The sequence below is a fragment of the Schistocerca piceifrons genome, chromosome 10 (genome assembly GCF_021461385.2).
Source record: "Schistocerca piceifrons isolate TAMUIC-IGC-003096 chromosome 10, iqSchPice1.1, whole genome shotgun sequence".
Lineage (NCBI taxonomy): Eukaryota > Metazoa > Arthropoda > Insecta > Orthoptera > Acrididae > Schistocerca > Schistocerca piceifrons.
The window spans coordinates 126,222,355-126,241,263 of record NC_060147.1 but is presented as its reverse complement, the minus strand read 5'-3'; the positions used below and the strand labels follow the sequence as shown (position 1 = coordinate 126,241,263).

Sequence of the window (18,909 nt, the reverse complement as noted above, 5' to 3'; positions counted from 1 at the left end):
GGCGTATCATCCGGCGTGAAGGTATGGGGTGCCATTGGTTACACGTCTCGGTCATCTCTTGTTCGCATTGACGGCACTTTGAACAGTGGACGTTACATTTCAGATGTGTTACGACCCGTGGCTCTACCCTTCATTCGATCCCTGGGAAACCCTACATTTCAGCAGGATAATGCACGACCGCATGTTGCAGGTCCTGTACGGGCCTTTCTGGATACAGAAAATGTTCGACTGCTGCCCCGGCCAGCACATTCTCCAGATCTCTGACCAACTGAAAACGTCTGGTAATGGTGGCCGAGCAACTGGCTCGTCACAATACGCCAGTCACTACTCTTGATGAACTGTGGTATCGTGTTGAATCTGAACGGGCGGCTATACCTGTACACGCCATCCAAGCTCTGTTTGACTCAATGCTCAGGCGTGTCAAGGCCGTTATTACGGCCAGAGGTGGTTGTCCTGGGTATTGATTTCTCAGGATCTATGCATCCAAATTGCGTGAAAATGTAATCACTTGTCAGTTCTAGTATAATTGTCCAATGAATACCCGTTCATCATCTGCATTTCCTCTTGGTGTAGCAATTTTAATGGCCTGTAGTGTATTTTCCGAAGGGAGAAAGAGGGGCAAATGCAGAAGATGGAAAGCAGTACGTTTCCAATGAAGGAAGGACTTACCTGTTGGGTGCGGTGCAGCTTTCTCCTTGAGGACAGCCCCTGGTGCAGATGGGAACGCAGGCGTCTGGTGTGTCTGGGGACCTCTGGTAGCCGGCACAGCAGTGCCTCTCCGTGCGGAACACCACCTCGGTCTGCACACACATACCATCCACATGGTTACATACAGCAGACAGTGGTATAGCATTCATTTCAACAAAAAAATGTAAATGTCGTGTGACTAGGGCCTCCCGTCGGCTAGGCCGTTCGCCGGGTGCAAGTCTTTCGAGCTGACACCACTTCGGCGACTTGCGCGTCGATGGGGATGAAATGATGGTGATTAGGACAGCACAACACTCAGTCCCTGAGGGGAGAAAATCTCCGACCCTGCCGGTAATCAAACCCGGGCCCTTAGGATTGACATTCTGTCGCGCTGACCACTCAGCTACCAGGGTGGTACATTTCAACAATATACAAATGGAACAACACAATTTCAAAGACTTTACTACCATGCAGATAATGTTTTATGTACACAAACTGAAGCTGCCAATGAAAATTTGTACCAAGGCAGGTACGTTAGCCACAAAGCCACCTTCGCACAGAGACTCACACAATTGCGCGGCTGACCCTAGAATGTCTCCCTTCTCAATCCAAAGAGGCTTAGTGGCTAATGGAACTGCCTAGTAAGCAGAAGACCCAGGTTCGATTTCCAGACTCGGTACAAACTTTCACTCGCCACTCAAGTCTATATGCATAAATGCATACGTACACCATGTAATACCACACTCTTGCAGTATTTTCAAAGTGCTGTTGTTGTGGCCACTTTTCGACTAGACGTTGTAATGAAACTAGTCAGTGCCGATTTTCACCACATAGCGTAGTATTTGATATGTGTGATAAATTCGCGACATGATGCCATAGAGTTAAAATTGTGACACTGGATTTTGTACAGTTTTAACAATAGTAATGAGATGCTTTTGTACACTTACATCCAAAATGTGTGTGTTGTTGTTGTAGTCTTCAGTCCTGAGACTGGTTCGATGCAGCTCTCCATACTACTCTATCCTGTGCAAGCTTCTTCATCTCCCAGTACCTACTGCAGCCTACATCCTTCTGAAACTGCTTAGTCTCACTCTACCATTGTCACCCCCCCCCCCCCCACACACACACTTCCTTCCAGTACTAAATTAGTGATTCCTTGATGCCTCAGAACATGTCCTACCAACCGATCCCTTGTAGTCAAGTTGTGCCACAAACTCCTCTTCTCCCCAGTTCTATTCAATACCTCCTCATTAGCTATATGATCTACCCATCTAATCTTCAGCATTCTTCTGTAGCACCACATCTCGAAAGCTTCTATTCTCTTCTTGTCCAAACTGTTTATCGTACATGTTTCACTTCCATACACGGCTACACTCCATACAAATACTTTCAGAAACGACTTCCTGACACTTAAATCAATATTCGATGTTAACAAATTTCTCTTCTTCAGAAACGCTTTCCTTGCCATTGCCAGTCTACATTTTATATCGTCTCTACTTCGACCATCATCAGTTATTTTGTTCCCCAAATAGCAAAACTCCTTTACTACTTTAAGTGCCTCATTTCCTAGTCTAATTCCCTCAGCATAAACCGACTTAATTCGACTACATTCCATTATCCTCGTTTAGCTTTTGTTGATGTTCATCTTATATTAACCTTTCAAGACACTGTCCATTCCGTTCAACTGCTCTTCCAAGTCCTTTGCTGTCTCTGACAGAATTACAGTGTCATCGGCGAACCTGAGAATAACAGAATGACGACAATGGAAATTTATGCTGGACCAGGACTAAAACCCAGATTTCTCGTTTATCATGAGCAGTCACTTTACAATTAGGCTATACAAGCATGACTCACAGGCAGACCCAAAATTCCATATGTTGTCATCCATGTGTCTACAACCCGTACACGTACATCTATTATGTGAATTTCCGTACAGGCGAGACATTCTACTTGAAAGTCGCACGCATGGTGTCGGTGGTTAAATACGCAATTCAGAATAACACAGGCGCTGAAGTATCGTATCGTATCGCGTAATAATTAGAGGCGAACGTGTTAAATATATATGTTTTTTCAATTAATACTTCATAAATACATGTTGCAGTGTTCACTAGCTGTTGTATACATGTGTATTCCTGACGATGTACTGAATAACACAGAACATAATTAACTGTGTACATTAAATACGTTTCTTCTCCGTAACTATTTGGAAGAGGACATATGTCCATATGAAGTCTTCTGCTTCGAATGACCGTTCCTGTCATATCCCTGAGTAGTGCTGACTATTTCTCTGGGACACCACGCATATAACTAGAATATGAGTGGTCACAGAACTGAACCCTGCAGAACGTCAGTAGTAATTTGTCCCCACCGAGAAGAAGATTTTTCATGCGACCTGCTTGACTGTCTAAGGTAATTCTTTGCTTCTTAAGAGTTAAACATAAAGTGTACTGACCTTGTAGTGTGTGACCGGCCTGGCCTCTGCGGCATACTTCACACATGACGGTCCTTCACAAGACTCGTCTCTCACCGTCCTCTGCACATGCTGCGTCTCCCCGTGCTTGCGCGTGTACCTGAAAATACACAACACCTACTTTCAGATTTGATTTCGGTTACACAGCACACTGATAGAGTTGTGTATCATCGCACAGCCTGTGTTTTCGACTCCAATGGAGTCAACTTACACCTAATTATACGCTCAGTTTTTTCGTACATAGAGCGTCCTCCTTGTTGATGTCTTCTGAATTTAGATCCATACCATGATAAACAACTGGGAAGTGTATGGTAGAGGGCATTTACCATTCTTCCACATACAGGTTGGACAAAATAAAAATTGTTCTAGAAAATGGACTGACTCGTAATTGACATTTGTCGATAAATAATAGAGCTGCTGACCACAGAAGGACCTGGAAGAGCAGTTGAACGGAATGGACAGTGTCTTGATACGAGGATATAAGATGAAAATCAACAAAATCAAAACGAGGATAATGGAATGTAGTCGAATTAACTCGAGTGATGCTGAACGAATTAGATTAGAAAATGAGACACTTAAAGTAGTAAAGGAGTTTTGCTATTTGGGGAGCAAAATAACTGATGATGGTCGAAGTAGAAAGGATACAACATGTAGACTGGCAATGGCAAGGAAAGCGTTTATGAAGAAGAAAAATTTGTTAACATCGAGTAAAGATTTGTCAGGAAGTCATTTTAGAAAGTGTTTGTATGGAATGTACCCTTGATTGGAAGTGAAACATGGACGATAAAGTCGTCGACTCACCTCGGAAGATGTTCTCCGTAGTTGAGAACGAAACGTCAGGGAGAAGAAGTTCTACAGATCGACCACGGCAACTTAGCCCAGAAGTGTTTACTGATGAAGACGCCGGCCGTGAAAGCCTACATGGGATGGACGATAAATAGTTTGGACAAGAAGAGAATAGAAGCTTTCGAAATGTGGTGCTACAGAAGAATGCTGAAGATTAGATGGGTAGATCACATAACTAATGAGGAGGTATTGAATAGAATTGGGGAGAAGAGAGATTTGTGGCACAACTTGACTAGAAGAATGGTTCGGTTGGTAGGACATGTTATGCGGCATCAAGGGATCACCAATTTAGTATTGGAGGGCAGCGTGGAGGGTAAAAATTGTAGGGGGAGACCAAGAGATGAATACACTAAGCAGTTTCAGAAGGATGTAGGTTGCAGTAGGTACTGGAAGATGAAAAAGCTTGCACAGGATAGAGTAGCATGGAGAGCTGCATCAAACCAGTCTCTGGACCGAAGACCACAACAACAACAACCACAGAAAAATCTGGAAGTCTTGGTTTCGATGCACCAGTGTGTTTCTGTCATGCATTTGCTAATACCCGTCTCCTGCATGCTCTGTCCAGACTACTTCACTGTGTCATTACGTTCGAGTAAGTGAGAGGAATAGACGTGTTTCGTAAGGAGTCGAATGCAACAGAAAATGGCGCACACGATGAAACAATGTTTGTTCATCGATGAGTCTTATGTGAAGCACAGTTCATGGAAAACGTGTGCGGAACTGTGCGTGTAAGAGTTTGAGACTGGAATTATTTTGGCAAAACCTCCAGCAAAGTGTCCCCAGTATTTCACGGCAAACTCTGAGCAAGTGTGCAGTTTAGTAGTATGTATTACATGCCTCTCAGTCCATTTTCTGGGCCATCCTCATTCTAAATGTTGTCTGGGCCAGTTTTATTTAGAGATTCTTCCCATTTGTTTCATGTACACTATGTGTTCAAAAGTATCTGGCAGCAGGAGGATACTAGTATGGGGAGTGCCCACCATTCGCCTTTGTGATGGCCTGATCTCTGCTGGGGACGCTTTCAATGAAGTGTCTGAATGTCTCTGGAGGTAAGGCAGGTCATTCTTCCCAGAGTGCCGAAATCAAAGATCGTAATGATGCTGGACAATGGGGTTTGGACCCCAAAGGTGTATCACTGGATTCAGGTTGGGATTTGGGCAGGTTAGTCCATTTCAACAATGTTTTTGTTCTCAAATCATTGCCTCACAGATGCTGTACCCTACACTGTATACCATGCTATTAAATGTCTTCAACTCGGGGACCACGAAATGGACCTCTGCGCAATAACACCACCTCCTTCGTCCATCACTGTTGGCGGTATACATGATATCAACAAGCGTTTTCCATGCGTTGGCCAACCCAAACGCTGAATCGGATTACCACAGGCTATAGCGTGTTACGTCACACCAGATCCCTCGTTCCCAGTCAGCCACTGCCCAGTGACATCGCTCTCACACCACCTCAAACGTCGCTTACCATTGGCTACAGAAATGTGAAGCTTATGAAGAGCTGCTCGACCACTGTGTCCCATTCTTTTGAACTCCCTACGCACAGTCATTGTGCTAGTTGGACTGCTGGCAGCACTCTGGAACTCACAAGTGATTCCTTCCCCTGACTTCATGCGACTTTTTATCTTGATCCTCAGTAGTGCTCGACAATCTCTGTCCGACATTATTGAGGGCAGCTTGGTTTAGCTGCGGTTGATCCTTCAGAATCACATCACCAGTTGTCGGGCAGTTTTAGAAGGGTTGAAATGTTCCTGGTGAACTCGTTACTCAGGTTGTAAGGTAATCAGACGTTCGATGGGGGTTAGTAGTGGAAAAAGAGGTGTACAGCGGGTAACTTCGAAAAATGTACGAGGGTCACTCCGAAAGAAATGCACGCTATTTTTGTAAAAATAAAGTTTTCATTCTGCATGTATGAAAGTTTTACAGTGTGTAGATACATACTTCCCGCTTGTTTTCAAACTTAGTTCAGCCTGTTCCCGTGAGTGGCGCCGTCACAGCATGTCTTCAAGATGGCTGCTATACTTGACGTTCGTCAGAAGCAACGTGCTGTGATATAATTCCTGTGCTATGAAAACGAGACAGTGGGAAACATCCACAAGAGGTTGAAAAAGGTGTATGGAGATGCTGCTGTCGATCGCAGTACAGTTAGTCGGTGGGCAAGCAGGTTACGTGATGAAAGCGGGCACGGCAATATTGAGGATTGTCCTCGCAGCGGCAGGCCTCGTACTGCACACACTCCACACAATGTGCAGAGACTTAACGAACTGGCGACTGCTGACAGACGCATCACAGTGAACGAATTGTCACGCAACGTTGGGATAGGGGAAGGAACTGTTTGCAGAATACTGAAAGTGTTGGCGTTAAAAAAAGGTTTGTGCCAGGTGGGTTCCCAGGATATTGACAGTGGCACACAAAGAAACAAGAAAGACGGTATGCAGCGAACTTTTGGAACAGTCCGAGAATGGTGGAGATGAATTTCTTGGAAGAATTGTGCCAGGTAATGAATCATGGCTCCATCATTTTTCACCAGAGACGAAGAGGCAATCAGTGGAGTGGCATCATGCAAATTCACCCAGGAAAAAAAAATTCAAAACAGCGCCTTCTGCTGGAAAAGTTATGGCTACGGTGTTTTTCGATTCCGAAGGACTCTTGCTTGTGGACATCATGCCAAGTGGAACCACCATAAATTCTTATGCATAAATGACGACACTGAAGGAACTTCAAGCTCGACTACGTCGTGTTCGACCACATCGGCAACAGCAGGACGTTTTGCTGTTGCCCGACAATGCAAGGCCACATGTCAGTCAAAAAACCATGGAAGCAATCACAAAACTCGGATGGACAACACTGAAATACCAGCCTTACAGTCCTGATCTGGCTCCATGTTTCTTTGGGAAACTGAAAGACTCTCTTCGTGGAACTAGGTTTGAAGATGATGACTCCCTTGTGCACGCTGCCAAACAGTGGCTCCAACAGGTTGATCCAGAATTTTACCGTGCGACTATACAGGCGCCGGTTCCAAGATGGCGTAAGGCAGTTGAGAGGGATGGAAATTATGTGGAGAAATGAAAATATTGTTCCTAAAGGATGTATCTACACACTGTAAAACTTTCAAATATGTAGAATAAAAGATGGATTTAAAAAAAATAGTGCGCATTTCTTTTGGAGTGATCCTCGTACATTTACCAAGGTAAGGAGGAAAAGAAAAGAACCAGCAAGTAGTCTGAGTAAAGGAAGAAGAAATACACTGAAACAACGAAGAAATACCAGGAGGAAAGAAGGGAAGAACGAAGCTGCAGTAGGGCCACCATCGACTGGTAACACTCCTCACCAACCAACGAGTCCGCAGCTCGTAGTCTAGTGGTTAGCATTGGTGCCTCTGGATCACGGGGTCCCGGGTTCCATTCCCGGCCGCGTCGGGGACAGGGTGTTTATGTTGTCCTCATCATCTTATCACAATTTGGGGAATGCTGAGACTGGAAATGGAAAGAGTTTGTAACTTGTACATGCGCTGATGACGACGATGTTGAGCGCCCCCCAAACCAACGTCAACATCATCACCGACCTTCGATTTGAGGACGTTACTGTTTCTCTGAACGGGTCTCCGGAAATACGTGCCGGCGATTGGCCAGTTTCCACCGGATTGCGCGAAAAGATAAACGCCTGCTTCCTGAAACGTGGCCGGTGGTTTGCGCTGCTGTAGTGGCCACATTCTCCTTAACCGACCGCACGAGGAAACCGACAACGGCAGCCTAGGTGATAAGTGACCGAAGCACACAGCTGGGCAATGCCCTGGCCACAGTGCACACGTGACACTGTGGTAGCGCGTTCTGCCACGGAGGTAGCAAGCAAGTGTTGGAACATCTAGAGAGGGCTTTCTAGATTCAAACGCAATGCAATGCATCTGACTTGGGTTGACCACCTCAAACAAATTTCCTGTCCAAAATAAAAGGAAATTGGCGAAGTGCGAATAGGACTAGCGCACTGAGCGTTCTGTAAAAACTTAAGTATGTATACAGGGTGTTCGGAAATTTCCGTTACAGACTTCTTGGACTTTTGGGGCAGGGGGGAGTGAGTATACAATTATAAAACGTCCCTTTAGAAAAATTTATGAATGACTGTGCTGATAAACCTCCTACATTATTTGCTTTTCAAACAGCTGAGCAAAACTGAACGTACTCAGACATTCCTCTCTTTACTTATTCTGATCAACACTAAACTGACACACAATATTTTTAGCGCAACGCAGTCCGACTTTCAATAATCCCTACGAAAGAATGGCCCTGACTAACAATAACCTATACCTTTCACGAATCACTTCCTCAGAAAAATCTTCGTTACTCGAACTACTGCAATACAGCGAGCGCCAATACTGCCAGCTAAATAAATGATTCTAACTACTGAAGGCACTAACTACTGATAGGCATAGTTAGCAAATGAAACATTTTGATAGAGAACAAACAATGTAATTACCTTAATAGTGTTCAAAAGTCATAACATATATAGCAGTTCATGACATCCAGTCTTACAAATTTACTGTCTCTGATGGACACACGTCCAGATCATCCGCTCTCAGAACTCCTCCATCTCTCTCCCACATCCACCACTGGTGGCGGCTCACCTTCAACTGCGCAACGCTACGCGCTGTTCACATCCAACTGCCCAACACTACAATAGCAAATTCCAACAACGCAAACCAGCCACAGAGAGCACACAGCACAGACAGTAATTTTCATACAGAGCACTACGTGGTGTTACCAATATTGAAACCTAAACAGCCTACTTACACAATATTTTAAATAGGAACCCACCTTCGGAGCCGGCCGCTGTGGCCGAGCGGTTCTAGGCTCTTCAATCTGGAACCGCGCTACTGCTACTGTCGCAGGTTTGAATCCTGCCTCGGGCATGGATGTGTGTGATGTCCTTAGGTTAGTTTGGTTTAATTAGTTCTAAGTTCTAGGCGACTGATGACCTCAGAAGTTAAGTCGCATAGTGCTCAGAGCCATTTGAACCATAAGCCATGTCCCCGCCAGGAAGTTTCATACCAGCGCACACTCCGCTGCAGAGTAAAAATCTCATTCTGGCATCCTGATTTAGGTTTCCCAATGATGTCCCTAAATCGGTTCAGGCAAATGCCTGCATGGTTACTTTGAAAGGGCACGGCCGACTTCGTTTGCCATCCTTCCCTAATCTAAAAGGACCGATAACCTCGCTGTATTGTCCCCTGTCCCGAATCAACCAACCAACCAACTCATCCACTTTTGCGTGAGGAATTGAATTAGGCTTGACGCAGTACAGTAATTAGGTAACAGTTTCCAAGGAAACGTAATGAAACATCCATTTACCACTTAAGGCCATTCGTTTGTGTTAACACTTCAACATTACGTGTTTACACTATTCCAAAAGGAGTCCAGCATACTGTACGTTCAGAGCAGTACTGATGCATTTCAACAGCGGCTCGATGCGGCGACCATCAACACTGTACCTATGAACAATTTCCTAGTACACACGGTCCATCCCATCTGAAGTGTCTTCAGTTTCTAGCAAAGCGTCCAGAACTCGAGTCAGCAGATATTCAACTGCCTCTATTCCTCTGCCCGTAAATTATACTTACGATTCCACAGGAAGTAGCCCATAGAAGTAAAACCCGGCGGTCACGGCAGCCACGCTTTTGGTTCACCTCGGCCTACCCATCTTTGACCACATCGTCTGTCTCCGACCTACTCGTCAGAAGAGAAGTGGTGTACCATTATGCTGACAGATACGCCGCGCGGGGTGGGCGCGCGGTCTCAGGGGCCTTGTAACGGTTCGCACGGGTCCCCCTGTCGGATGGGCATGTGCGTATGTGTTGCCCTTAGCGTAAGTTAGTTTAAGGTAGATTAAGTAGTGGGTAAGTCTAGGCACCGATGATTTCAGCTGTTTGGTCCCATAGGAACTTACCACCAATCCAAAAAAATGGTTCAAATGGCTCTGAGCACTATGGGACTTAACTGCTGATGTCATCAGTCCCCTATACTTAGAACTACTTAAACCTAACTAACCTAAGGACATCACACACATCCATGCCCGAGGAAGGACTCGAACCTGCGACCGTAGTGGTCTCGCGGTTCCAGACTGAAGTGCCTAGAACCGCTCGGCCACACCGGCCGGCTTACCACCAATCCAATCCGACTGATATTCAGTGGCACAGCCTCCTAGAGTGGGTCCTGTACGTTTTGTACGAAGATCATGATGCAGGACAAATAAGCTTGAAGGGAAGGATGAATGGCATATCTGAACCGAACCGCCGTAGAGCGCAAACGGTACGTTTCCGGATATGCTTTCCCAATCAAAATATTACGTGCTCACTCCCTAGGAGTGTAGATAGTACCCTGTGTAGATTATACATCCATCACGGGAATCTACAATATCGACGATATCGGGCTGTTATCGATACGACACTGGCAAGATATCGGTCCAGGGAATTCCAAGACAGTATCAAAATGTCTACAGAAATTCCTCATACTAGCGTGGACACAGAAAAAGAAGCGAGCAGCTGACTTCAGTTCATGTACGGTATATAAAGAAAGAAGATTCAATAAATTATATTTTATTTATTTCCTAAACACGACTACAACTTACATGTCATGTTTGCGTGCAAAAATATTTTTCTGTATTGGTTTTGATGGGTGATGAAAGCAGCGTTAAGTTCTAATGGCGAAAAGATTTTTTCCTTATGTGATACAATTACAATTCAACAAATTTCGGATTTTTTCCTTTATTTGTACTGCGACACCTTGCTTCCGGCCAAACGTCCTATACGTTTCGATGAGTGAGTTTGCCAGTACCAACGTATGTGACATAAATGGCCGTATCTTTTGACTGCATTGATTTAGAAGCTGAAATATTTTACACTGCCAAGAGATCGTAGGCCTTAGTATGTGACGTAAATTTGAACTTGGTGCGCTTACCTTTCCAGAGACAAAGGGTCTTAACAGACGGACACACACACACACACACACACACAGACACAGACACACACACACACACACACACACACACACACACACACACACATATATATATATATATATATATACACACACACACACACGCACACGCACACACAAACGGACGACGAAGCGATCCTGTTAGGATTCAGTTTTTACCCACTGAGGAACGGCACAGTAAAAATATTCCAAACATATGTTGTTGACCTACCAGAGAAAGACTAACCAGCTTGACTGATATCTTGTAACTTTGTTCGTCAACAAGATATGAATGGCACTACGTCTGTTTTAAATGGCAGCCTATATTATGTGTTCGGTAGTCCACTTCCTCTCTTCGAGACCTCTTCAGAATGGTATCAACTAACAAAAAAAAAAAAAAAAAAAAAAAGACGCATACCCGTCATCAGATGATTTGTGTGTAGACTGTACACGAACGAAAGGAAAATGGAAATGCTGGTCATCTATGGAGAATGTAAACTATCACAACAGTAACTGCAAGACGGGTGCAAGTAGCGCAGAACTGTATTACTATTAAACGACGTATTGTGTACAGTAACGGCGGTCCTTGACTAAAAAGTGTGCAATCATTATGTTTCTTGTACTGTGGTTAAAGGTTGGTGTAAAGCTAATCAGGTGGGAGTACTCTGCATAGGAACCACCTCCTCGACGAATGTCTTCTCGTCTTCTGAATATTCAGGAAACGGGAAGTTTCAGCCCGAGACAACACAGTCGTTGTAGAACTCGTACAAACGTACAAACGAAGCCGCCAGAGTTACTGTACTCGCTTCTGTAGGGATCAATTCACACATGAGCACAGTACAGCCTCAACAAGCGACTGACATTCACAAAACTTGTCTGCATCGTAGTCTAACACGTGACCAGAACCGTCCACCTTTACCATGTACTCTTACATCAGAAATTGGGTGCAATCCACTTCCAGAAACGTGAACAGTTTCTGTCAGAAGGAAATCCTCGTCAACCAGAACTACTTCTCCGATGTTCTTTTTACTGTCGGCGCTCTACACCTTTAGATGAAGACCGTCAAACCCGCGTGAGATTAGCTGAGCGGTCTATGGCGCTGCAGTCATGGACTGTGCGGCTGGTCGCCCCGGAGTTACGAGTCCTCCCTCGGGCATGGGTGTGTGTGTTTGTCCTTAGGATAAGTAGTGTGTAAGCTTAGGGACTGATGACCTTAGCAGTTAAGTCCCATAAGATTCCACACACATTTGAATTTTTTTTTTAAGACCGTCAAATCAGTGACCTGCCTATATTTTCTTGGTGCTTCAATTTGTTTTCTGTCGTTTCCAGCTAGGAGACGACTTAACGTTACGCTGGATACCTGCACTGTGTCCAAGCACAGGAGACTCAAAGTCAGTTTGGTGTTACGTTCTTAATAACTAAATGTCCACGTGGACGGTACACTGCGATACGATTTTGAACATGTCTTGAGGAGAGAAGGTCATTCCCGAATAAAAAATGTACAACGCTATTCACAAAAGACGTACCTCAGTTCATATCCCTGTGACGAAGAAAGTTACACGGAAGACAATCGTGTTGGTTGATTTACCCCTGGTAGCCATACAGCGCTTGCTCGATATATTTTTCTATCTTTCTGCGTAAGATGTTATTTGGGATGGTGAGGTTTGCTTGGGACATACTGCATAATATACAGTGTGGTCAGAAACAGTCTGAGGAGCTTATAAGGGTGTTGCAGGATAGGTTATGCTGAGCGGTAATTGTTAAGGAAAAACGAAATCCGTTACGTTGCGCCCTTTCCGAGTTGAGTGGCGTCGAAGTTAACTCGGTGCTTGCCAGTGCTTTCCTTTTTTATTTTCTGTATTTATTTTTTTTCTAACCAAATGAAGAACACGATTGACAACACCGTCTGTTGCAGGTTGCATGATTTGCTCACAAAACGACCTGATTAGCCAACGTCAATGTTAATTAAACCAGAAACGACTCACCGTATCAATTTTTTTATTTTTTTATTTTTTTCCTATCAACTCTTTCTCGGCATAGATTACCTTGCAATAGCCTCCCAAGCTTTTCGGGCTGTTTCTGACCACCCTGCCTACTTACTTTCCAGACGCTTTTCATTTTGAAGGGATTCTCAGGGTAGTAATACAGTTTGTGTTAAGACGTGAATCTTAAAAGTTCGAAACTGTTTCATCATAATATTTACTAAAGTGTTACACGCATTTACTCGTTTGTTGGTTCAAATGGCTCTGAGCACTATGGGACTTAACTGCTGAGGTCATAAGTCCCCTAGAACTACTTAAACCTAACTAACTTAAGGACGTCACACACATCCATGCACGAGGCAGGATTCGAACCTGCTACCCTGCGGTCGCGTGGTTCCAGACTGTAGCGCCTAGAACCGCTCGGTCACCCCAGCCGGCTACTAGTTTGTTCTTCCGAAATTTGTGACCAGATGAGAGAAAACATAGGCTATTCCTGCACAGACGAGTAACATTTTATTCGTATAAATACTGTGGTGTGAAATGTTCCATGTTTCCAAGTATCACACCTAAATACAAAATTGTATAATTTCTGAGAAAAACTCTATAGACACCTTTAGTTTAAAAGGTAAAACGCATCTGGAACGTAAATAAGCGTCACATTGCAACAAGAAAAAGGCTCTTTAGTTTGTAAAACGAATATTTATATGCTGACATCGGAAAACGGTCGTATCAACAAAATTGCTAGATGGAGTACTGTTCAAACTTCTCCATACATGAGTAGGTATAATGAAGCCCAAACCTATGAATACCTTGGTGTTGGATACTACAGAAATGTCACTGACATTTTCAGTGGTCATAATCGCAGAAAAACTTCTCGTTAGTTGAGCAGTTGACCTTCCTGAGAAAGTCGAAAAGCTGGAAAAGGTAAACACTCCAAATGTTCCACATCCGTCTCCGCATAAAGGTGGCTAGGCATACAAGTTTTGTACCGCTGTTGCACATGGTAAGCAACTTGCAATGCACTCACCAGAACGTCTTGTAGCAATACTCGTACTCAGCGCTAATCTACATCTGTACAGTATATACCTGCCACATAGGATAGTATCACATACAGAATGGCAAATGCGAAATATTACCCACGAAAACTACCAAGACATCAATGATGATGATGTTTGGTTTGTGGGGCGCTTAACTGCGCGGTCATCAGCGCCCGTACAAAGTCCTAGTTTTTACGCAGTCCAATATTTTTACCCAATCCAGTCTAGCCACTGTGCGAATGATGATAATGACGATGATGATGATGAAATGATGACAGCAACACAAACACCCAGTCCCCGGGCGGAGAAAATCACCAACTCTGCCGGGAATCGAACCCATGAGCCTGTGATCCAGAGGAGGCAACGCTTGCTACTAGACCACCTGCAGCGGACAAGATGTCTATGAAATTAACACTCACCGAGCAAAATCTCTGGACAGAAACAACATAGGCCTACTTTATGCTATTTTATGAAGAAACACTAGCCATCAACGTCAATTTTTCCTTCCCAAAGAAGCATTTTTCTCGCATAGGGAAGCTTCTAAGAATATGAGGTACTAGCAAGAGTATACGTCAGTCTCTCACATCGTACGTCATCATACGCGACACTTTAAACACTTCCAGCGACAAATCAAAACATCATGACCACCTTCTTTAGCGTACTGGTTCAGCCGGGCGCGGATTAGGCGAATTTAGTGAGCAAAACATTAACATGAGTTGACCATCATGCTCCTCAAATCACTATATCACGATTCTAGCTTGGTGACACGGACAATGGTGTCAGAGTGGACACCGAGCATGTTCGGATGCAGGTGGTCCTCAATATTGTTAATAATGTTCACGTAGTGCACAGAATGGAAAAGAAAGTCGAGGTGCTGTGAGTTTGGTCTTCGAAAGGCATCAGAAGTTCTTGATAACCGAAGCAAGTCATAAAAAAAAAAAAAAAAATAGCAACATCCAAGTGTTCGACATTGTGAGATGGTGCAAGATATTCGAAATTCTGAGAAAAACAGGAGTGATCTATAGGGAAAGACACGTAATTTATGTATGTACAAGACCGGGAGGGAACAATAAATGCCCAAGAACGAAGTGCTCGCTTTATAAACGATGTAAAAGAGGGTGGAGTGTTTCACTCCTAGTGTTCAATCTAAACAATGAAGAAAGGATGACGGATAGAAAGGAAAGGTTCAAGAGTTGGATTAAAATTTCCGTGTGAAAGGATATAAACGGTATATTAACTGATGACATTGCTATCCTCACGGAATGTGAGGAAGAGTTACAATATCTGTTGAATTGTATGAGTACAGAATATGGATTGAGAGTAAGTCGAAGGAAGACGAAAGCAGTGAACAGTAGCAGAAGTGGCATTGACAATAACTTAAAATGAAAATTAGTGACCCCGAAGTAGAGGAAGTGAAGGAATTCTGCTACCTTGGAAGGAGAATAACCCGCGACAGATGGAGCAGAGAAAACACAGAAATTCGACTAGGACAGGCAAAGTAGGCATTTCTGGGCAAGACAAGTCTCCAGTATCAAACATAGGCCTTAATTTGTAGAACAAATTTCTGAAGATGTACATCTGCAACACAGCATTGTATTGTAATGAATCGTGGACAGTGGTAAAACCTAAACAGTGGAGAGTCGAAGGGTTTCGTATGTGGTACAATAGAAGGATACTGAGAATTACTTAGTCTGACGAGATAAGGAAAGGTGATATTCCCCACAGACTCGGTGAAGAAAGGAGTGTACGAGGCAGACAGACAACAAGAAGGGATAGGGTACTAGGACATGTGTTAAGACATCAGGGAAGAGGTTCCATGGTACTAGAGAGAGCAGCAGGGAGTGAAAACTATAGAGGAAGACTGCAGTAGATTTTATGCTTTACTTGTGTGGTGAGCTCCACTGCTCCCAAAACATAAGTCTATGCTTGGAGGACGTATACCGGTAAATTACGAAAACACAATTTGAGTGAAACTTCTACACTACTTATATTAAAAATGAATAAATTCCTCCAGTTGTATTTAAGGTGCGATTTTATTTTGGCAACTAGCTTCAACGTTGTAACAACGTCATCTCCAGGCCCAACACTTGTTGACGTCAACTGCGTGCAGCTGATACTAGAAGTCAGTGGTGAGATACGGACGTACTCCGTGTGGAAGGTTGGTAGTAACTCACTGACATTAACAAGTGTTGGGCCTGAAGATGACGTTGTTACAACGTTGAAACTAATTGCCAAAATAAAATCTACACCTTAAATACAGCTGGAGGAATTTCTTCATTTTTAATATAAATTTATACCATCTTACGTCCCACTGTCCTCCATTTCAACTATGGATGTACGAAGATGTACACTATTTAGTGCAAACAGTTCCAAGCACACATACTGCGCTGATATTGTGTACCAAAAGCTCGTCCACCAGCACACCAAAAGGTGCGTATGGTCCCTTTGCCGATTGCGCCAAAAAGCACTGTTGCATAGAGATAATGTTGCATTTATTACACGTATAGGGGCTGTACCCTTACAAGGTTATCGTTTTTTGAAATATTTTCTAACAACAGGTTGCTATAGTATCGAATAAAGTAAAAGGCTAACTTCAGGGACAAGTTAAACAAGCAATTGTGTTCCATGGAACAGCCTGGTGCCATGGTGCCATTTGAGACCGCTGTTTGGAAAGTCAGACATACGCATAATGCATTTGGATAAAGAAAATCTTGAAATTGACATATATACAGTGTCTTAATACAACATTCTAAACAATGTTTACATACATGTGAAGAAAAAAATTAGTACAGCTCTAGGAGGTATATGAAATAGAGAAGAAGCAAAACGTGTTGGTAAGAATAGCAGTCCCTGGAAGACTCTCGCCATAGGAAGGAAAAAGTCTGTAGAAAATCTGCTATGGTATCCTGTAACTGTTAATGGAGGTGGAAAGAACAGTAGAGGAGATAATAGCAAGCATAATTGTTGAGCAGAGATGTAAAGATTAGCACAGTAAGACAGAAGGCAGCATAAGAGCAGTTGAAGCACCAGTGACTTGAAAAATGTATGGTAGACTTACCCCACTCTCTTGTAGCAAAACCGCTGTCTCTCCCCAGCAGTTACGACGACCAGGCTGGTCAAGAGCAGCAAGACTGTCGCAGATCCCAGCTGCATTTTTCTGTGGTTCGAATTCCGCACGGATGAAACTTTGGTCCAACACGACTGCTCCCCCGTCCTAGACAGACCGGAATGCACGACACAGGAGCACTAGAGCCTTCTAGAATGACTTTCTCTGACTCGAGTAGCGTAGAGCGAAGCTTGAGACGAAGTACCACAGGGTTTCGTTTTCGGTCCAGAGAAACTTATCTCTGGCGGAGTTTTGCAGTTAGAGGTACAGAACTCCGGCTTCTGGGCTACGGCGGAGATCCTGTGCGAGGAACACCTGTTGTAGGACAAGGCAACAGAGCAGAGGCGCGTTCGCGACTGGTCTACGGTGGAGGACTCATCGCCTTGTTAATGGGGCGGCCGCCGGTGTGCTGACGTCAGTGGGGTGTCGGGAGGTGGGAGCAGACGGCGGGGGGGGGGGGGGGGGCGGGGGAGGTGCACGCCGTGTTGTGGTTTCCCTCCCCCTCCCCTCCCCCCCTCTGCCGAGTACACCTCTCAGACGGTGGGTCGCCGGATACGGCGGGACGATAGGAAGTCTTATCTGTGACGGTGGTGCGGTCGCAGACCGGGACGCGGATGCTGGGCGTCTGGCGCCGCCGGCGTCGCCCTTCCATTCCGGCTAGCGCCGGCTTCCAGGTAGAGGCGGCCGACCTTTGCGAAGCCGACGCCGCCGTGACGCACCGCGACGCTGAGCTGGCCTCTGGAACTTCCTCCCGCGCCGCCAGCGTTATTCACCGCGCTTAAGTGATGCAAACGAGGCGTGGCACGCCGCAACGGCGAGCCGAGTTCTTTTATTTGGCTTCGGTTAATTGAAGCATACTGGCAACACTACCGAAAACCATTCCTTCATAAATACAGCGGAGAAACAGCAACCTCGCCAGAGATAACTTTTGTTGAACCGAAAATGAAACTCTGTGGCATAAATACACTACTGGCCATTAAAATTGCTACACAAAGAAGAAATGCAGATGATAAACGGGTATTCAGTGGACAAATATATTATACTAGAACTGACATGTGAATACATTTTCACGTAATTTGCGTCCATAGATCCTGAGAAATCAGTACCCAGAACAACCACTTCTGCCCGTAATAATGGCCTTGTTACGCCTAGGCATTGAGTCAAACAGAGCTTGGATGGCGTGTACAGGCACAGCTGCCCATGCAGCTTCAACACGATACCACAGTTCATCAAGAGTAGTGACTGGCGTATTGTGACGAGCCAGTTCCTCGCCCACCAGACGTTCTCAATCGGTGAGAGACCTGGAGAATGTGCTGGCCAGGGCAGCTGTCGAACATTTTCTGTATCCAGAAACGCCCGTACAGGGCCTGCAACATGCGGTCGTGCATTATCCTGCTGAAATGTAGGGTTCCGCAGAGATCGAATGAAGGGTAGAGCCACGGGTCGTAACACATCTGAAATGTAACGTCCACCGTTCAAAGTGCCGTCAATGCGAACAAGAGGTGACCGAGACGTGTAACCGATGGCATCCCATACCATCACGCCGGGTGATACGCCAGTATGGCGATGACGAATACACGCTTACAATGTGCGTTCACCGCGATGTCGCCAAACACGGATGCGACCACCGTGTTGCTGTAAACAGAACCTGTATTCATCCAAAAAATGACGTTTTGCCATTAGTGCACCCAGGTTCGTCGTTGAGTACACTATCGCAGGCGCTCCTGTCTGTGATGCAGCGTCGAGGGTAACTGCAGCCACGGTCTCCGAACTCATAGTCCATTCTGCTGCAAACGTCGTCGAAC

The 18,909-nt window shown here is 44.8% G+C and overlaps 1 protein-coding gene across 1 annotated transcript in view; it reads right to left on the bottom strand.

Annotated features, from left to right (window-relative positions):
* LOC124719047 overlaps positions 1-17,449 on the bottom strand; it is a 29,050-nt gene extending 11,601 nt beyond the window's left edge. Inside the window, exons 1-3 of the mRNA XM_047244718.1 lie at positions 17,057-17,449; positions 3,140-3,257; positions 670-800 (exon numbers count right to left, since the gene is read on the bottom strand). Of these exons, the coding sequence (XP_047100674.1) occupies positions 670-800; positions 3,140-3,257; positions 17,057-17,151 (344 nt within the window). The 5' untranslated portion in view covers positions 17,152-17,449. The remainder of the gene's footprint in view (positions 1-669; positions 801-3,139; positions 3,258-17,056) is intronic.
* Between the last annotated feature and the right edge of the window lie 1,460 nt (positions 17,450-18,909).